The sequence below is a fragment of the Puntigrus tetrazona genome, chromosome 16 (genome assembly GCF_018831695.1).
Source record: "Puntigrus tetrazona isolate hp1 chromosome 16, ASM1883169v1, whole genome shotgun sequence".
In the NCBI taxonomy this organism is placed as follows: domain Eukaryota; kingdom Metazoa; phylum Chordata; class Actinopteri; order Cypriniformes; family Cyprinidae; genus Puntigrus; species Puntigrus tetrazona.
The window spans coordinates 13,227,892-13,249,816 of record NC_056714.1 but is presented as its reverse complement, the minus strand read 5'-3'; the positions used below and the strand labels follow the sequence as shown (position 1 = coordinate 13,249,816).

Genomic DNA, 21,925 nt, shown 5'->3' with positions numbered 1-21,925 from the left:
TAAGTCAATTTTATTCTTTACATTTTGTATTTATTCTCTTCATTTAATATTAAATATTAATCAATATTTATAGTAAAGGGCATAGCCATTTATATGCTTGAGCCCACGACAACGCACGAGAGCTGGATAGTTTTTCTGCAAGCACATCTGTGGGCTTCATTCATTCGGTTCAAATCGAAAAAGCACATGCATCACCCTGGTCGCCATTTTATTAATGAAAAAGTAAGGAAGCTGAAGATACTACACGTGGTGGCACACAGAATAGGCACACATGACATGCAAAATAATCAACCTTAGTGTTTAGTGAATAAGAACAATAGTTTATTTGTGGTCTTGGAGAAAAAGACTACATTCCCCTGCATTACTTTGGCTAGGTGCAGTGTGGGTAACACTGATGCATTAGGGCATTTGTACATCAAAAAACAAGAGTCACAACACAAAATGTTCATAGTCATCCACATGTGGAAGTGCAGAAACTTAAAGGACTACATTACCCAAAATCCATCTGCAAAAAAGTATATGGTTAAAGAGGAGGCAAATTACTGGGCAAAAAAGGCAGTTAGCTTTAAACACCTACATGCAAAAAAGAGAAAGACAGCGCAAATGGTATGATGGTTCTTTATAATGCGAGTGTACAGGAAAAACAAAAAAAAAATCTATTTATTCAAGGGAAACATAGTTTGCGATCATCAAGGGCACCAGTTTTTTTTCCCAGCATTCCTCTGACACATAAATTGACCTGGCTGTCACAGCAACACTTCTTCTACGGCTGGTGTTGACGACGAATGCTTTAACAAACAGGAAGTGACAAGATCTCCGCGGCTGGGCGGAGACTTGCATTAAAATAGACAATATCAAGGAAACAAAACAACAAAAATAATTCATTTGTAGTATTAACAACAATAGTAATAATGATCAGATCAATAATAATTCATAATAAGTGAAGTTACTTTAATGGTCGTTAAGGAAAGAAACAGACATGACTGGAGAAATAACAAGCAATCACGAAACTAATAGATTTTGAAACATTTGTACTGACACCGGTAATCAGGTTGTAAAAATTCAGTATCGTTCCAATAAAAGTAAGTGCATATACAGGTTGCGTCTACATGTCGACCTGTTTTGAAATGCAATTTCCAATGCACAGAATCTTTCTATACAATCAGATGCGAGACGTGTCCCATGTATTCAATCCATAGAGGTCCAAATTGTGTTTTTGCACAGCAAGAACAGCCTCTGCAAGTTCACTTAATATCTGCACACTGTGAATGTATGCTGCTTTTTTGTTTGCAACTGTGAGTCAGATTCCTATAAAAAGATGAGTACATTGTAGACAAGAGATAGCAACTTTAAGAAGAAAAGAATCTTACTGAGTTCACCATTAAATGAAATAAACAAATAAAACGCAGATAAAATGTGATAATTAATGCATGTCTTTCTTTACCGTCTTCTTACCATCATAACATGTTCAGTTTTCCTTTGAGAATGACAAATAAATATCAGCAGTAGACTGATAAACAAGGTTCGTCCCCAAAGAGTTGAGATGCACCTGTCATTCCTCTCATCCGTGGTTTATCACAACTTAAGTGCTTGAATAAATCTATATTAACATTTCTATACAAATTTAAATGCATATTTTTTCTTAGTATTTTACAGTTTCATTTCTCTAGAAAGTTATTTTCAAATTTTTTTTTTCTAAGGTTCTAGGCTTGATTCTGCCCCTCTTTTTTTTTTTCCTTCACGAGATCAAAAGTTCGCTTCAAAAATACCATGTGAACCTGATTTTATATTACAGCGATACCTCAACCAGTTCCCTCTGCCACTACTTTACAGCCCTCCAAAAAGATATAGAAAATATACAAAAATTATTTTCAAAATTTTCCTTTCCCCATTAAGCATATTTCTATCATATAAAAATATACAATTCTCTCCATAATTAAAATCTTGCCATAGTACCTACTGAAGAAAAAAATAATAATAAGAGAGGTGACATGCTCTCTCACTCCAGTTTAAAACTCGAGCTCTTGTGCCGTCTTCATACATCATTCCATACATTTGATGCACTTTTTCCTCAGTCTCTCAGCTATCATAAAGGACATTCTCCATTGCATCCATCATCTCATAACACTTTTTCCTCATCGCTTCCTCTTATTGATCCACGTGATGGCTCTCGTATTTGTTCAGGATGTTACGGCACCGGCCGAGCTCTTTGCGCATGTCGGCTACTTCCTGTCTGAGTGCAGCGTTCTCGCGCTCGAGGAAGGCGGCGCGCACCGAGATCTGGTTCTCCTTCAGTCGACGAGCATCACGAGAGCGCTTGGCGGCTTCATTGTTCTTGCAACGACGACTCCAATACTTCTCATCCTTTAAAAAGGAAACAAAAGAACATATGAGGAGACGCCAGTCATAGGTGGGGAGTTTTTTTTTTGCCAGATGTGTGCCCAGTGCTTTGTGTGTGTTCGTACGTAATTGTTTGAGAAGGCTGTTCGGGTCTTTTTAGCAACTCTGAGTGACATTCCAGCGAGAAACATCTGAGATTTGACTGCACACAAAGTGCTGAGTTGTTGAGCGGCTTTCCTCAAAGTGCCAGACACATGGTTGTGGTTCACACCACTCCGTCAGTAGTAGTGAGCGACAGTAAATTAAAAGTCATGAGAAAACCAGTTACAAATCATGTGTTAAAAACACTAAATACGTGCTTATAAATCTGACTGGATTTCTTTCTTTCGTTTACAACGAATTCTTCATTTAAAGCATGTTTACTGTTAACTTCTATTTAGTGCATTTGCTTTAACTCTAATCCTCCATTATTTAAAGGGCCAGTTCCCCCACAAAATGAAAATTCACTTTAATTAAAGCTTTTATGTATTATGCATTATGAAGGGCTATTAATAGTGTAATGCATTATAATTATTCAGTATTTAGAATGTGAGTAATAATATAACTATAACCATTACTGTGGTTATTCGTGAGATTGTGTGATGCATTATATAAGGTGCATTGCAAGGCATAATTAATGCATTAAAACTAATTCCATTAGCCATTGTACATAAATGCTTCAAGCTAAATTTTCTGTTTTCCACACAATGCAACTCAATGAGGTTTAGTGTGGTTTTAAATCAGTGCGAAACGCAAATTCCCTCGATGGGAGGTGATTGTACTGTACATCATCCTGTGTGCTTCATAACTCTAACAGCTTATATTGAAGCAAGTGTGCCAAAACGCTTCTGGAGTGATCTATCTTGTAATAGTAAACTCCGCCTCCGCTAAAGAAGATCATTGCCTGCTTCTACATCACTGCCTGTTTAGTCCCGCCCACTGATTTGTGCATGTAGAGAGGGGCAAATGCAGGTCTTCACAGAAACCAAGACAACAAGCAGACCTGCAGAACCAAGTTGTGGAAAAACAGTCTTTGCTTTCCTAACATTGGAATCAGAAGGAAGTCGAAGAGTAAATCAACTATTTTTAATTAAACTTGAAAAATGATTTTAAAATTAAATTAATTTAAAAATAACTGAAACTAAAAACGATGTGGTGAATATTTTGGATCTCACAGTAATGTCGCAAAACACAAGTGTAAGTAATTGCATGGCTTACAAGACTTTTTAATTACATGGCTACTGTTGCTTTGTCTGTTAAGCAGATTGTTTATTATTTACCGAGTATTTATGCATTTTATACTGTTTATACTTTATAAAACTGTGAGGAATATAGGCTTTCAAACATATACAAGTGTTAGCCAATCATAGCAGTACACATTTACTTCTATATCTGTAATCTACCGCGCCCATTCTAATGGAGCATGAAAACCATGAAAATACCCTACGACTTGAAATTATGATGTTTTTTTTATGCAAATCTTAATCTACAGTTTAAGTGGACATCAGAGTAAAACTAAAGGCAGTATATGATCCTTTTAAAAATGTAAATTACTTTAAATAGTTTTAATTAACTAAAATAAAGCGTGCTTAAAATATAAATGAATAAAATCTTAGATGGAAAACAAAAAAGAACAGCTAAAAATCACTAAAAACTAAATAAATGTATATAATGCATGTAAATTAAATAAGTAATGCAACAAATAGAAATATTTAAAAACTAAATACAACAAGAACATAACTCTGAACTAAATGATAACTGAAAAAAATAAAAGCCAATTAAAAACATTAATATTTTAATAGTATATAAATACATTCATATATTCCCTCAAATATTTTGCTACACATAAAACTTGTTATAATAATAATAATAATAATAATTATTATTATTATTATTATTATTATTATTATTAGTTGTTGTTGTTTTTGTGGTTTGTGATGTAACTACTCACAGGTTTATATATATATATATATATATATATATATATATATATATATATATATATATATATATATATATATATATATATATATATATATATATATATATATATATATATATATATATAAACATCTTTTGTTTTTCAAAGATCCATTTCCATACCTTTGACCTTTGGTATCAGTGCGAGTAAATGATGAATTTCTTTTCTGGGTGAACTATCCCTAACATTCAAAATGCTGCTTCCTTTTCAAGTATTCAAAACATCCATTTTCTCCCAGAGGAGAGGTCACTGTGATAACAAAGGAATTCCCCCTTTTGACTGCTGTGCCCTTTATAACAAAAAAGCTGACATATCTAAGAACCTCGGTTTCCAAGGCCTCTGCCTGGGTCTTGAGATTTGACCACATATGCTTCCACCCATTCCCCAAAGAACTCAGTGTGACATACTTTATAAAATGACTCTCTGTTCTTTCATATTCAACTATGCTAGTAACAGATTTTGGTAACTAATTATGACTGTATTTCTTCATATACTAATCTAGTTAACGGTTATCAATAAATGGCAATTTTACAGAGTCACTGTTCATACTGATGCAAACACACCTGGTGTCTGCATTATTAATTTGCATAGAAACATTAAGAATGTCAGTCCTGTTGAACAAAATTGAGGGTGGAATTTTCCAGCCAATTTCTATAATGTGCAGGAAAAAATAAACTAATTGTAAATCATTGCCAACTAATCCATGAGAAAAATCTATACTGATAGATGACTACTGAACCTCAGAAAGACAGTAGCATATTCATTTTTAATGGAGACTATTAGGTCTATAAACAAAATGTACTAATTTCAAAAAAGTTAATATAATGAAAGCACATGCTCAAATTATGTTAGGATCTCCATGAGGTTTCATCATGCCAAGTGTTTTTATTAAATGATATGTCCACAGCATGCTGCTGCATTGAGCTTCTCACCTTCAGGTCATTAGGGACAAGCATCTTGCGAGCCTTTTTAATCATGGGCTGAGGTTTGAGCTCTTCCTCACTGAACCGATGCCTGCGGGGGTCAAAGGCCTCCTGTCCAGGCACACTCGACAGGGCAACATCTGCAGGATCAGGGTCGAAGGGCGCCAACATGTTGTTGCAGTTAGCGATGGGCGGAGTAGGGAGTGGTGGACACGTGGTGGAAGAAGGTGAGGGCGTTGGCTCCAAGCTGCCTGGCGGAGTGCCTGACGGTAGAAACACAAAGTGGATGCTTTGATTAAGTCACGCTGCTGTGAGCATGAAGTCAAAATGATGGGACTCTCAAAACATTACCCAGAAGACACACAAGGGGGCAGTAGCAGGCAGCAGACAACAACTCAATCCATTAATCCTTCTCTTGTTTTTCCATTTTCCAATATTTCTGCCCTAAGCTCTGTATATTTTTTTTACTTATGGATTCACCACTCTAATAATTCCATAGTGGACATTTGTTAAAGCAAGCATGCTATTTCTTTATTTGTTCATTTAAGCATGCATGTATTTTTTAAGTTATAGTTTAGATGTTTTTCTCTATAATGGGAAATTCATAATGGGTTTTTCCTGCCTGGCAGATTGCTTGAACATACAGGCACAAAACAGACATTGTTTTTCACACTGTTGAAGTAGACAATGTTCACACTACTAAACATAATAATATAATAATAATAATAATAATAATAATAATAATAATAATAATAATGTCATGCTTTTATTGTATATTATATAATATTAATTACACACACATACTTATCTATAAATATGACAGTGATTATAAATACATACTCTGATACCAACATACAAAACTGGGATGAGAAATGTTTACAAATAAATATAAAATTATATATTGCATCTATCTATCTATCTATCTATCGAGAGAGAGAGAGAGAGATTCTAATCTAATGCATTATTTCACACGATTAAAGTGACAAAACTGCTGTTGCTATGCTTTGAAAATCTATGTTTTGAGCCATAAATCTAATCTAAGTCTGAGAAGTGCCCTTAAGAGTAACTTTAACCCCATTTGACAATGATCCTCTCTTCACTATCCACTGAGGCACATGCACTGACACAGGCGGTTTGTTTGAGGCGGTCTGATAAAATCTGTGCAAATGTGATGTGATGTCTTCTGCATGTGCTTTTTAATCACACAGAACATTCCAAATATTTACCAGTAGCACTTTTAATCTCCCTCCCTCTCTCTCTCTCTCTCTCTCTCTCTCTCTCTCTCTCCTCAGCCACTTCAGAAACGTAAACAAACATCTAATCGGAAGTACAGTATCAACTCGCACCGAGTCATTCCATCTCAATCTTTCAATCTCTCCCTGTCTGTTACTCACATACACACTCCCACACATACCTCCTCTCCTCTGCTCCTCCCCCGTCCTCGCTCTAACTCTGCCTGCCTCGGCACGTGATTGAGCGAGCGCACATGGACCAAGCGTGTGAGAAGAGGAAGAGATTTAAAAACATGCGAGCACAATCGCACACATGCCGTCTCTGCCTTTCATTCTTTGCTCCTGGCTCACCTGTGTGTCTACCACTGTTTACTTACCGGCCTTTCAATCGCCGTCTTGTTCTCGGCCCTATATCAAAATCTTTTCCTCTCTTTTCAATCGCTGTCATCACTATTTATCTTTGTATATCCCTTTTGTCAGTCCCGCAAGACAGACTGCAGTTTTCTTTTTTGTGCGTTTCTAACTGGCCCATTTTTCCCCCTAAGTAGCACGCACGCAAACTACCCACTGCCTTTTTAAACAGCCTTTAAATATGTCTGATGACACAAAAAAAATATGCATTGTTAACACGTCGCGCAAACAGCTGCACACCCTGCAACACTCACTCCCAAAAACCGCCCAAACCTTGACGGCGAAGCCTATCGTGAACATCCATACACACTCATAACAACACACACACACACACACACCCAAACCATTAATACTGTGAAACTACACAGTAACACACACCCAAGGGACAGTCTAGTACTTTTCACAACTCGCAAGGAGACTGAAATTCTTGCGAGCAAAATGAGGGAAGTGTTTGAACTGCGCAGACCTAATTTTCGACCCACAGAGCCTCCTTTCTTCATCTTGCCTTCAGATCGTTCATCTCGAAGGGTTTCTGACATCCTCTCTAGCTCGTCTTTCACTGCTAGCTGAATCTCTCAACTGTGAAAGCAAACTCACCATGCAAGCAGTCTGCGGCTCCCAGCATGCTTTGCGGCGTGTGCATGTCCAGCCCGAGCAGAGAGGGCGAGGACGAGGCGGTGCCGGACGTCGGCGAGGAGGATGAGGAGCAGTGTGGGGGCGAGGTGGGGAGGCACTGGGAGCCCTGGTTGGGGACGGCTGACTGAGAGCTTTGAGAAGGTATCTGAGCCGAGGTGGAGTTGGAGGTACTGTGCATGCTGCTCATCCCGTTCTCCGTCAGAAACTCCTCGAGGTCCATGTACTGCAACTGGAACAGCCCGCCATCGCATGGCAATGTTCGTTCCCATAGCAACGGGCCCAGGAAGGAACTGTTGTTGCCGTTAGAAAAGCTGCCCGTGCCTGCGCCGTTGCTGTCGGCGACTAGTCCATTGCTGCAGCCGTTGCGCAGAGGACAACGACCGAGAGAGTCTTCATCGATGTCCAGCCGGTCCTTACCTACAAAGAGAAAGTGAAATCCAACTCAAACCTGCATACATTACTGTCGCATCTTACTTTAAAGGCCTGTTCACTCAAAAAACGATAACTGTAAAAATAACGATAAAATCTTTCTCAATATTAGAGCACAGCCGAAACAAGATAGCGTTGGAATCACTTTCAGAACGACTTTTTCTTTTCAGCTGATGAACGATACAAACATTGACACTAGGGGAGCATTAATCGATTTGCTAAATTGCAATTACAATTCCGGATGCTACTATTACATAATCGTTCAAAGCGGCAATTAATTGTTTAAAATCCACTTTTATTATTCTGTGCGCTTAGGTTGTGTTCTTTTCTGTCTACATATTACCTTAAGGGTTTTTTAAATTTTAGTACAGCATTATAATGCCATGTATATTTTTACTTTAAGAAGAAACCAATCCGATATATAGCTCACATCAATACTATAGATAGATACATTTTTCAGTTGCTTTTAGCTTGTTTGTTTTTATCTAACAAGAACGACATGCGTCGCTTCAAGCAATGGAATAAATGCCATTACGATCCTCACAATTTGCATGCAATTAATAACGGGAATAATAATAATAATAATAATAATAATAATAATAATAATAATAATAATAGGGAATAACCACCAGTTATGATTTAATTGACACCCAATCAGAATCCATCCTGTTGTAACGAGAATTCAAAAACGTAAGATGAGGATAAAATATTGTCTGGTGTGCGCACTAATATTGTTATCTTTATCGTTCTTGGTGTGAATAGGGTTTAACACTATTCTTAAAAGACACATAATTTAGTAGATTTCAAGAGAGCAGTATTTCTGATGGTGCTCAGATTACGTAGTTAGAATAACACTTCCCAGCTACTTTCACGTCCCTCTGGGAGAACTACCTCTGCAATGTCAACACGTGTGAAAAGCTCCCAGTGAGTCGATGCAAAATGAAGAGACTTTGAAATACTTTCCTTTAAACTCGCGAAAGATTAATGCGTTTTGACATTCCTGACAAAACCATGGTAAAGCGATTACAACGTTACACCGCAGTGACACTGCTTAACTCTGCGGTTCAGCAACAATACAGTCCAACAATGGCTAAATGTTACAGAACTATGGTATTACGACTCAAGCAAAGCCGTGACGCAAAGGGCAACAGGTGTAACACAAAGCCAGGCATGTATTGTTTAACAAATGACTACAGTGGTGTAAGATAGCAATACTACAGTGATGCTCTGGTTTGTATATAGTGTATATAGTGTTAAGTGGTTGCTGGTTATTTTTAGTTGGCGTAAAACCAATTCTAATTTACAGGAGCGTCAGGATGTGAAAGTGGACATGGCGTCTGAAGGTCTTAACTCTGAAGGTTTCCGTCTTAAAGTATTTAGGTGGGGTCTGAGACACTCTAGGGTGGGGTCTAAAATCTTAACAACGCTAAATTAGGCATTTTACAGTGCATTGGTGAGGAAACCAGAACCAGAAAAGAGTTTGAAGAGAGACATTTCTGGTTTAACTATATTATATAAAGACAAACCATTACATTTTAATTTGAATTACTTTCTCACGCAAAAAAAAAAAAAAAAAAAAAAAAAAAAACAGCAGATGGTTACTTAAAAATAGCTTGAAAACAATGAACCCACGCCAAAAGTGAATTATTTTCATGCTATTTGAAAACGACCAAAAGTGCGGTGGTTTTAACGATAAACGTGTTTTCAAAAGCTGTGTGAACAGAAACTGGATTGACGCCTATTTAGGGTCGGCTTCTATTATTGTTAACCAGATAATCATTACAAAACAATGGCCCTGACGGAAATCCATAAAGAAGCTTTTCCAATATTCACAGCCAATGGAAAACTTCTGTCGGTGCGGTTACGCTGTGCATTGCACAGACCTGTAAACAAAATGGCTTAGCCAACAGCTGACCTCAAAGTACCTGGGTAGGGAGCTAAGTGGCTGAATGGCCTGGCCTTGTTTATCTCTTCAACCCGAGTCCCATGTGATGTTCTGTCTTGAGGCTCACCGAGATGTATGCACGGTCGCACATGACCCTGTCATTTCACATGTTCCACCGCAAATTTTATAATCGGTTATCGTACTAATCAGGAAGCTAACTGTCCTTTGTGACTACTAACACAATATTTACACATTCTAAAGGGGAACAAAAGAAAAGGTTGAGAAGGAGCTCGTTATAATAAACACCCGAGTGTCGGGGAAGCAGGTGCGTTTCCTCACCCTTCATTTCACTACAGTCTTTGACGCGCTGGTCGCCCTTCACTGGGAGCTGTAGGAGCGACTTTAAGTTTGCGCTGGAGTTTAAGTGTCCTCCGTTAAGCGAGCCTCCCGCCTGGATACTGTTGCCAAACTGTGGACTGGCTCCAGCAGAGGGAAGGTCCGGGGGAAGGAGCTGCGAAAGCGGCCTGGCCATCATCCAACGTCGGCCGGATTGAGCTCCCTTGACCGCTAGACGTTTGGGCGATTCAATACTATTGTGTGGCCGTGAAATCAATCACATGACGATACATGGTGGAAACAACAACAACAATAAAACGTTAGCATTAATTCGCAGTCAAACAGCGCATATACTAAAACACACGCACAGGTTGGTGTCATTAGAGTAGCGTTAGAGTAAACAAAGTTGTTTGGTACTGCAACACGAGACCGCGTACACTTCAGAGACAGAGGAGGAGGAACGACCTGAGCAGCTCACGTGCACCAGAGCATCTGATATCAAGAGAGCTATCGTTTGAAATTTACCTTTATTTGAAAACGGGGATTTAAACGAAAAGAGCCATTCTGCTTGCGTCTGATTGTAGACTGGCCGAGTTGAAGGAGATGCACATTCCCAGTAATCCCAGAAAACGTTGACAGCTCGTCTTCCGCTGGAACTTTTAGAAATACAAGGCGAACGTCAAAAATAGCGATGTCGCGTCCGAGAGCAACGTAGAGAAAAAAAACAACAACAACCCCGCAACAAATTAACCGGATACGGTGGTTTCAGTAGAAAACAGCGCTGAATGGGAAAAATGTCGGAGAATAAGAAATCCAGTAGCGCGAGCGATAACGCGAATGCGCGCTCAACTCTTGAATGCGCGAAACTTGCGTCGTCTCCGAAATAACAAATGAAAACAAAACGGAGAAAGTGTTGCTGAGTCAATTTCTGCTGCGTAGTGCGATTGGTGGGATGTTGACGTTTTTTTCCATTCAGTCGCTCAATCGCTTTTTCCCCTTGTGGTCACCCCTTCTGCTCAGTTCTCTCTGCATGTGTGTTACCGCACACTTTGAGCTGAGCCCTCCGAGCTTTTCGCTCAGCTGGAACGAACACGGGCCGCTCGCGTGACGTCACGCCTCCCAGAGCGAAAGCGCAGCGCTGTTTAATATTAATGAGACACGCCCCCTCGTGACAGGCACGCTCCTCGGGGGTTGGTAGCGCTGATTAAAAACAAATTGGTCGATAATTTTTCTCCCAGCTGTCCCGATGACGCCTATGTTTGGCACCCGAGAAAATGCATAAACATGTTGTCTCGCACCAAGTTGAAAAGTGGACAGTTGTAAAGCGCGTCGGAATAATGAATTATGATTCATTTAACAACGTGTCAGGTTTTTACTCGCAGTCCCACCGGGGCGCTACCTTTTGCCAAAAACCAAAAGGAAAAAAAAAACTATCAAGCGAGTGGACACACTTTTTCACTTCACTAGTAATCCGCGGGAAACGTGAGCGTCATGCGCGCGGAGATGGCAACTACACGTTGCGTCTCAGAAACACAGACGCGCTCTCCCGTGCACATGGTGTCCGCACGCGGAGAAGCGGCTGAGCCTGAATGTCCTTTTTATCGCCATTGGCTGAGAGAAAAAAGGCTCCTCCCTGCGCGCGCGGCTACTGGCTACCGCGGAGAACTGCGCTCCGCCCACTTCTCCCACCCATGCAACAGCCGCGTGAGAATACAGAAACTGCGCGAATCCAGGGGAAGAGTGGCGCACACCCACAAAAAAAAAAAAAAAAAAAAAAATCAGAAATAAAGGAAATAGATTTGCTGGGGTTGAACCTAATGAACCCAACCTCACGAGACTATCGTAGTATTGTTACGCTCGGTGCAGGTCTTTTCAATTTACAACTTAAACCATTATGCGTGCGTTCAAATATATAATAAAATGAGAATGCAAAGATATGGTCGACATGCAAAAGACACAAGGACCTTTTCTTCCGCACATTCTTTGTCCTTGCTTTTTTTCTATGAACACAACACCGTCTCTCTCTTAGACGCACATTAATTTGAAGTCTACCTCGTGAGCACACACACACTCGAGGGCTCAGGGTACTTGTTTTCCGCCCACTATAGGCGTTTAAATCCATGTGACAGTTGTGCTCCCAGCTTCTTATCATGGGTTGTAGGATCCTTGCTGCCACCAACTGTTTAACATGGGAAATAGCACCCTTAGATATTCTAAAACCTTTTGTTTAGTGTTTCACAGTGTCATATATATATATATATATATATATATATATATATATATATATATATATATATATATATATATATATATATATATCTCAAGTTCAGACAGAAACTGACCAATGTTGGTCAAATAATGGAAAGCTTGGTCAAATTATGGGCACTCAGTACATTATTTAGTTTTTTTTCATCAGCAATACTAAATGACATTTGCCAATTAAAAAGCCAAATGTCAAAACTTTATATATACTTATACATAAATACTCAGACACAACTCCGTTAAGATGTTAGCAACAAAAAAAGAAAAAACAGTGAGATCACACTATACGGTAAAATAATGATCTTATAGCAACAGAATAATGTGATGATAAATATTTAAACATTGTGACAAAGATTTAACAGAAGCAATAAATGTTAACAATAAAACAACTTCAGGAATTGATTAAACCATGAAAAACATTTGTATGCAAAATGCATATTTGGCATATTTTAATACAAATGCAAATAAATATAAAAAACTGGGGTAACAATAAAGGTTTACGTGGAATTAATGAGGATATAACATTTTCAAATTTTATTAAATGCTTGGGTATCATCAACAACCAGCTTATCATGTGTAAATAAAGTGATAGAAACATACTTATTACTTTTCTTCTTTTAAAGAAAAAGAGGCTATAAGTAGTATGGGATCTCTACATGAAAGGTGAGAAAAGTACATGGGATACGTTCATAGTTGGCAAGTGGACAGACTGTGTCGCACATTAATACACTTAATCAAGACCTGATCTAAAGTGATAACTCATACAATCACTCTTCCAACTACCTGAAGTGTAGCTATGATAAAAAGATTGACTTTTGCTTAAAAAACATAATAAAATATTGACACAATTTACATTACAGTACACATATTTCTTTCCATTCCTCCCGTAGGCTCTATACATAGACGCTACATTGTATTATCCATAAAATGTGTTGTTTTAACTGTCACAATTTGGTAAGGCTTTTGCCTTTAGGGCAATAATCTGTGGGTATTACTTTTTTTTTGTCCTTTATGGTTATGTGAAAAATCATATTTTTCCTGTTTAAGTGCTGGCATTACCATCTTAATGGTAGTTTTCTTTAAGTACATAAATCAAAACAGGGCTTGTGATTGATTTTAAGAATTGTTAATCAGCATGTATTATTAGGCATTCATTTCTTATGATTCCTCTAATAAGAGTTAATATACATTATCAACTGGATGTGTCATGTAACCATCAGAGTCCAAAGTCTCATCACTCGTGTTGACCTTTCAACACATGGACAGTAATGTCCAACATGCAGTAATTTAAATACTCCTTAAAATAAAATACTCATCTTCCTAGCAGGACCCTTTTTCTCCTTATACTGAATGCACTTTTTACATTAACAAAATCACATCTCCACACTTGCTCTAAGTGAACACCAACAACACAATATATATCAGAGACAGAATAATTCTACAGAGCATCTGTTGAAGTGAGCAATAACCTACTGTTAGGGCACAATACAATATTCGCCAAATCACTGAAACTTCATCTATTGCCAGCCAAGGATAATTTCAATATGAACAAGAGTTTCCTCTTAGAAGACCGGTGTGGTATTGAATAGATGGTTAGGCTAAGCATTTCATTAAGAGACAAATGTCTTTGATACATTTGTGAGTTTGTTGAAGGTGTTCATTTTCAGGGGTCCAAGTTACAAGAGGACATTTAATATCAATGAGAGTGAAAAGAAAAAGCTCTCATAACACACAAGTCAATACCTACAGGAGCATAAGGTGTATTCAGTCAGATATTTCAGTTCTTCCTGTGAAAATCGCAAAACTTCTCTTCTAAAAGTGCATATGAAAATATTAGTTTAATGGCAAATCTTAGTGACTATATTCCATATGCAAGGATGAAGAGTTCCCTTTACACTCAAACCTCCTGTATGTTGATCCCATGACTAATTTAACACAAAGAGCCCTATCTCGTTGAAACTTAGCCAACATCCCACGACACACCTTCTTATGCCGTGTGAGGAGCATTGCATTCCAGAAACGACATGGACAATGTTTACAAGAAAATGCTCTGTTGGCTAAATGGGAGCTTCTGTGAATGAGAGCTGATAGGAACTTGCGAGACTGCTTTCCACAAACTGGACATTTCAAACGATGTTGAAGGCCTCTCACTTTGGGACAATGTCTAGCTGCTATGTGAACTTTAAGGGCTACCTGTTGAGAGAAGGTAGCACCAAGGCAAAGGGGGCAGGACTTTCGTTTCAGAGGAACCTTTAGAGAACGAAGCCTGTTCAGCCTCAGTCCACCTGGAAGGCCCAGTTCATACACAGCACTTCCTCCACTTCCACGTCTGATTCTTACGAGCACAGCCATGCGCTTCTTAATTTTATGTTGCGTCCTGTGAATTGCTCTCCCTTTTCTTTTAACAAGTTTTCTTCTCTCATTTCTCTGCTTTTCCCCAAGGGAGGCCTCCACCTGTTCTCTCTCTACTTTTGCAGCCGGGGTCCATTTGTAGCCTATCTCCTCTCTCTCTTGCCGTCTTTTTTTTTTTTTTTTCTTCCGTCTCCTCAGCTCCTCTTGGCTTTGAAAAGTGTGATGTTGTGGAGATTGAAACTCAGCTGAATGCTGCAGGGAATTGTGGTGTTGTTGATGTGGCTCTGATGGAGGCAAGAGGAGGGAATGGACAGGTATGTTTGGAGTAAGAGTATGCACATGACCAGAGTGATAAATGGGTTCACCTTTTATCCCAGTGTGGTGTTGCTGATGGTTACAAAGAAGAGGCCCTGAGGAAGTTGACGGCAGAGAATGAGAATAAGAGGAGGCATTGGACGAAGAAGGGTGTGCAGCATTGGCATCTGGTATATAGAACAGAGGGGAGTAGCCAGCTTGTGTTTGGGGAGGAGCCTGCTGACTATGAAGAACTCCATGTTGTTCAGCATGTGTGCCACTAGGTGGTGCAAGCTGAAGCAAAGCATTTGTAGCAGCTTCGCTTTCTGATATCGTAACACCAACACTGTTATCTTCCCCTGTGTTCCTTTGAGCAACTGGCTGGCCAGTCCGTGTTAAGCCATGCTGGGAAAGCCTGTGTCGTGTAAGGCTGTTGGAGTATGCAAATGCCTTACCACATACTTCACAAGAAAACAGCTTTTCTCCACCACCCTCATGAACAGTTTGGTGATGTGCTGTCAAGTGAAAGTGGTGGCGGAACGACTTCCAGCATATAGCGCATGTGTACAGTCTAGGAGGGGGCTGAGTGGATGATGTCTGTGGTTTGACATCTTGAGTATATGAATAGAAAGAAGAACCGCTTTGACCCCCTTGAATCAAGCTGCCACCAGAGGATGGATAGTTGTTAAGGTTTTCCCCACCTGGTGTGGTTGGCACTTCTTCCATTTCTCCTTTCTGGTGTAGCTTGCCATGTCTTTTAAGGCTCTGAGCATATCCAAAGTCCTTTCCACACAGGATACATTTGTAGTTCTTCTCTCCAGAATGCACTGTGTGGTGCTTGCTAAGATGAAATGCCTCTCTGAAGTACTTGCCACACACAGTACAATGGTGAGGCTTTTCTCCTGTGTGTATTCTGTCATGCCTCCGCAAGGTCTCTCTTCTTGCAAATCCTCGACCACAGACGCTGCACAAATAAGGTCTAATATCACCACCAGGCCCTCCTTGTCTGTGAGAGGACTGCCTTCTTTTAGGGGGCTCGACACCAACCACACCAGGTTCCTTCTTCTTGCGGGGCTTACGAGGGCGCTTGGGCTTTCCACCAGGTGTTTGCTGATTTGGTTGCTGGCTGAGGCCCAATGCACTTGGGTTAATAGTTCCTCTGAAGGACTTTTCCATGACGGATGTTGAGAGCGGACCACTAGGTGAGGCAAGAGGTCCTAGACCCAGACCTCCAAGTAATCCACCAATGATATCCCTTCGATCATCCCCTCTAACTCCACTATGGGTAAGATCGCCACTCATACAATTTGCAGCTGCAGCAGTGATTGCAGAAATGGCACTGTTGACAGAGCTAGTGACATCATCTTCAGAATCCTCTAACAGGGATGAAAGTGGGAGATGTGGCTGTTGATGATGCTGCTGGCTTTGGTTTTGTGGGTGTGGATGCAGAGTAGGAGCTAATGGTGTCTTCCTAAGTGCAGTCCCTGTCATGCTGCCACCACCACATGGGGTTGTTCCAGAATACAAGTTACTTTGAGAGCGCTGGTCCTTGTAGTCATCACTGAAATCATCACTCCGGTAAGAACCTGCACAACAGACTAAACAGTAATAATGCTATGCACACAAATTTCACAGTGCCTATGAAAAATTGTTTGACTTTTCAGTGGGTTTACTAAAAATATGCACTACACTAGACGTTACTCACCCGCTGCATTAGTCGCTATTCCATCTTGGGAGCCCCCAGCTTTATTGCTCTTGCTTTCTATATTACTTTCATGCTTAGGTCTTGGTGTACGGCCTGACTTGCCACAGGTGCCCGAGGCTGCATGGTTCAAAAGGGATGTACTTTCCCGAAAACAACGACCACAGGCTGGACAGCGAAAAGGTTTCTCTTCATGTATTTTTTCATGGCGGGTGAGTGACTCACGGCGATTGAAAGCACGACTACATGTACTGCAGGCATAGGGTCTTGCGCCAGAGTGGATGACACCATGTTGAAGTAGGTGACCCTTTTTCTTGAAACCTTTTCCACACTCTGAACAATGAAAAGTCTTGTCTGGACTGCCACACGAAGATGAGGCTGAACCCTCTTGAGCAGAGTGGGGAATACTTGGATCGGAAGGATGCAGAACTGGGTTTATAATGCTACTTCTCGTGCCGCTCGTGCCAGCTGTAGTTAATTCATGGCTTCGTAGATGTCTGCGCAGACTAGAGAGATGTGTGAAAGTTTTGCCACACTCACCACAATGATAAAGGGGTTCTTGTTCAGGCTGAGACTGAGGTGGCATGGAACCATGTCCGTCTGTTTTAGAGCCATTTGTTACCAAAACTGAAGCTGATGTAGAAGAGGGTGCAGAAGATGACGAGACAATAGAAGTAGAGGATGATGAGTTTAGGTGGGAAGAAGGATCTCCACCAATACCTGACAAACTAACACCTCCACCTCCATCTAAGCCTGGTGTGTTCTCCTGGCTAAGCCCCCCTGAAGTGCTACTATTGGGGTTTGTAGAGCTGTGACCACTGCTACTGTTATTGTTGCCACTTTCAGACTTTCTCTGTGGCAGGTAGCCAGCCATGGCTTTCTTTCTCCTACCCCCTCCACCACTTCCTCCAACACCACCATCCCCTTTTCCATCATCTTTTGATAAAGAAAGATGTAAAGGAAGTGGAAGTGGCAAACCGGCTTCCTGCTGCATCAGAGATGCAAGCTGGTTGGAGGAGAGTACTGGGATTCCTTGAAAGTCAAATCCTCCAAGTGAAGAAGGTTGCGACGAGGAATGCAGTGGGTGGTGTGGATGTGGGTGAGGGTGAGACAACGTGTGAGGTGGTAGTTGCTGCTGCTGTGATGGTGGCTGTTGAGGCTGTGATAAAGTAGTTAAGTGACCATGAGTGTGTGAAGAATGAAGAGCAGGGGGTGGCGCAAGGGCTGAACTTGTTTCTCCTGTAGCTTGGCCCAGACCAAGACCAAGATGGTTATGACTGCCTTGCTGAACTAAAAATTGTTCTAGACTGGAATTGGCTGGTACTCCAGAAAGAAAATACTGATTTGCAGCTAACATGCAGCTAAACTGTTGGTGTAGGCTTCGGGCATCGGACTGAGATCCTGCCAACTGATGACTAAAGGTAGTTACTGCACTACTGCTGGGAGGGTTATTGGAAGTTGAACTTGAAGGAGATGGGGAGGAGGACGACGGACCAGGAGAGGCCTGAGGTACTGACAAACCGGGATGCAATGGGGGTGGTGGTGGCGGTGGAACAGATGAAACCAGTCCTCCAATTGCCCCTGCAGTTCCACCACTTCCACTACTGCTGGCAAAATGATCAAATCGCCCCACACCTGAATGCAACTGCTCTTGTGCAAGAGTTGCCTCGGTTGGGTGGAATGAGCGCAAAAACTGGGGGTATCCACTCACATGACTTCCACCACTGCTACTGCTTCCAGACATTTTGCTGGATTTCCTCAAACTTTGAGATGATGAAGAGAGGGATTGTTGTTGCAGAGGTGGAGGAGGCGCACTCATCTTTGCAAAAATTGATGCAGAATCTGTAAAGGCACTGCCTCTAGATGCTTGTAGTGGGCCTAAGCCAAGTCCAGACAAAATGGAACCAGATGTCTCACCTTGCTGCTGTTGCTGATGCTGTAACTGGTGTTGGTGAAGCTGCACTTGCTGTTGGTGTTGAAGTTGTCGCTCTAATCCAAGACCTTTGAACTGATGGGATTGGTGTCCACTCAGCATCTCTATGATGTCCACATTGTATTTTCCAAACTGGAACATCTCCCAGTTACTTAAACATTGTGCACAGTGGCAACAGCTTCTGCTCTCTGAGCAGCAACAATATTTCTATGAGGCTTTTCTACTGGGTGTAGTCAGAAAAAGCAAAAAGCAATTTCAAAAATAGTGCCTCACATTTTCCTTACTCTTCTGGTGTTGTTTTATTTAAAGTGGGCAGCCACAACATCACTCTTCAGGCTTGTAGTCGACAAGGACATTTTGTATTGATTGTAACATTTGTAGTCTCTGCAAAAAGCGGTTTTTCCAATGGGATTTGTCACTTATGAGATGACCAAAATTGACTTCCTATTGGCTTCACATTGGATTCCATATAATCACAGTTGTTAGTAGTTGTTGGATAGTTCAACTTTGATATCAGTATTTCAGTCTGAATGTTCCATTAGAATGCAACAACATTTGGACTGGTAAAAGAACTGCATTAGATGCAATTATGTTTTCACATTTTGGGAAGTGCACTATAAGTGCTTAATGTAGTATGAGTTCATTGAAATTTTTCCACTTCCTTGGTTACATTTTTTAGTTCATGACCATCCCACAATAGGATGGATCCCTCCAAATCCCATGGGTTGGTTTCATTACATTCAATGTATATTAATTCTTAATCCACTCTGGCAAAAGTGTCTTACATCTCCGTTTCCAAGTTTCAATTAAAATATTTTTCTTTTTTCCATAGCTGGAAGCAAAATCCTCTAATATCATTCTTGGGGGCTGTGATGTTCTTTTTGCCACTCTTCTCACTGTGAGAGGAAAAAAGGAGCAACATGTTAAATTACTGAATTTATAAAAATACTCATATATAATTCTTAAAAAAAAAAAAAAACATGGACCATCAAAATCAACAAAAGACAACAAAGAAAAAAAAATACACAGACTGTTTATTACAGCAGGCATTTTAATGTTTGTTTATTTTAATACATGGAAAATGTAACTTATGTGTGTGAACAATTATGGTAGTATGGGCACATCTCCAAAAAAGTTCCAAGTGCTTCAATTGAACATCTTAAAAGGCATTATGAAACATCTAATGGCATTTCCAGTATTTTATTTTGCACAGTTGTATGCTCAAATAGATAAATGAAATAACTCACAATAACAAAAACAATAAAAAAAAATCTGAGTATCTGTTATTTCTAGTGATCAGTATATCTAAACACAAATTATTACAATAACATTCATAATTCACTCTAAAATACTACATCGTATTCAATAAACATATTCAATAACATTAATCCTATCTATCCTAATCTATCAGCATCATCTAAATCAGAGAAATTAACATTCAACTAATACGTCGCTGATTAATTTAGCGAATGTCATTTTATAATCACAAGGCGATGATAAATAAAAGTAGTGTGAAATACGTTCTCAGGCGATAAGCGAAACGAAAACTGTAAGATAAAACGCATTTGCAAATATTTACAGTTTTCTTAGATTTAAACGTCGCAAGTGTTTTCCATCACTTAGTCTTACATTCTGAGCAGATGGCATTGTGCGGAAAAGATGCTGAGTGCGGTGTGAATCGTCGGGGCTAGAGGTGAAATTCATGTAATTATTACATCTTCCGATCGCATCGCGTATCACTAAAGAAAAGAAAATGTCCATTTCGACAGACTCCGGGGAGAAATGGAAAAAAAATTATCTACGATGGGAAAAATGCACTTCGATTTCAACAGTGCTTAAAAAAATGCACGTCAAAGTATTAATGGTCACGAAATCTTTTAGCGATGGGGCTATGTGTAACATGTTAGCATGCAAAACAGCTGGCTAATACTACACATTCAGCAAAAGGGACAGCTTAGCTTGCCGTCATGATGCGCGACCGAACAACAGCAAGCTAGATAATGCATGAGCAAAACTGTCTTATTGTGCAAGTAAACGAATCATAATGAAATCACAGTCTAGACAATAAAATAGGCCTTTTTACCTACGCATCCATCTTTTAGCCTGGTCAAGAGGAACAGGGCCTGCTACACTCTCTCCCACCCTGCCCCCCTCGTTCATGTACCCCAGCAGCTCTGCGCTGTTTTCCAGTGGTTAGCCTTCTAGCTACAGCTAGTTAGCAGACTCTGTTTCCACTGCAACCGTGCTGCGATAGCATGAGACCGAGCGTCTCTTATACTGTAGAACAGATGCACTTATCGTACTGGTATCCTGTGAAAAATGCATCAAACGGTATTGCGACCGATGACTTTTTATTTTGCGTTTGCTTTTTATCGGCTAAAATATTTTGAACGGTCTATGTTGGTGTTTTAGAAAGAACGAGTGACGTGTGAGATTTTAACATTGGTCGTTTCCGGACCTTGGAACACTTCCGGCTACCCCGTTATCTGTCCGTTATTTTTTTATTTTTTTTTTTAATTTGCGGTCGAGACAGCGTTCGCGTGAATCTGGTGTAATGCGAATGTTAGCGTTTTTATCGTAGAATTACTAATAGCGACTGGGTTCGTTTGCGTTTTAGCTGTATTGCATATGCGGTTAGCTTCCAAGTGCTTTCAGTGTTCCTGCGCAGTCAAATTTGACATGTCTGCGAGCTCGCGATAGGTAATTCTGAGGTAAATCCGAATGACAACACGGCGACCATGATTCTCATGTTACATACTAGATGTGTTTTAAATTTATTGTAGGATTGTGTGTGTGTGTGTTAGAAGCTCTTATAGTGGCCATTTTATTACATACTGACAGCTCAAATTCAAAGGCTGGTCTTATCAAAATGGCTGCCTCGGAATTGCTAGTCTTATTTGTCTGATGTTTTATGGCAGATAATATTGTAAACATGCTATAGTAAATGCCGACATGAATAATTAAACTTTTCTGTCTCTCCTCCTTCTATGTGTGTCACCAGACATAGAGGCAACAGTTTCATCAGTTGACTTTATTTTACAAAGGTGAAATTTAACCTGTATGGAAGGATGCTAGATATATATATATATATATATATATATATATATATATATATATATATATATATAGGGCATAATATAGTTAGTAATAATATATTTATATAATATATA

At 39.9% G+C, this 21,925-nt stretch overlaps 2 protein-coding genes across 4 annotated transcripts; both read right to left on the bottom strand.

Annotated features, from left to right (window-relative positions):
• Positions 1-604: 604 nt before the first annotated feature.
• Positions 605-11,686, bottom strand: dbpb (D site albumin promoter binding protein b). The gene is made up of 5 exons (XM_043261864.1): positions 10,738-11,686; positions 10,216-10,466; positions 7,524-7,979; positions 5,293-5,546; positions 605-2,364 (listed from the first exon to the last, which is right to left on the bottom strand). The coding sequence occupies exons 2-5, from the start codon at positions 10,409-10,411 to the stop codon at positions 2,149-2,151; spliced, it is 1,122 nt and encodes a 373-aa protein (XP_043117799.1). The 5' UTR covers positions 10,412-10,466; positions 10,738-11,686; the 3' UTR covers positions 605-2,148.
• Positions 11,687-12,985: 1,299 nt separating this feature from the next.
• On the bottom strand, positions 12,986-21,740 carry si:dkeyp-69b9.6 (zinc finger protein 865). 3 transcript variants are annotated; one of them, XM_043261860.1, is made up of 3 exons: positions 20,839-21,740; positions 16,826-19,651; positions 12,986-16,718 (listed from the first exon to the last, which is right to left on the bottom strand). In XM_043261860.1, the coding sequence occupies exons 2-3, from the start codon at positions 18,894-18,896 to the stop codon at positions 14,326-14,328; spliced, it is 4,464 nt and encodes a 1,487-aa protein (XP_043117795.1). In that variant the 5' UTR covers positions 18,897-19,651; positions 20,839-21,740; the 3' UTR covers positions 12,986-14,325. The 3 variants fall into 3 exon arrangements, with proteins under 3 accessions (XP_043117795.1, XP_043117798.1, XP_043117796.1); XM_043261863.1 differs by having other exon boundaries at positions 12,986-16,706; XM_043261861.1 differs by having other exon boundaries at positions 20,843-21,740.
• Positions 21,741-21,925: the final 185 nt, after the last annotated feature.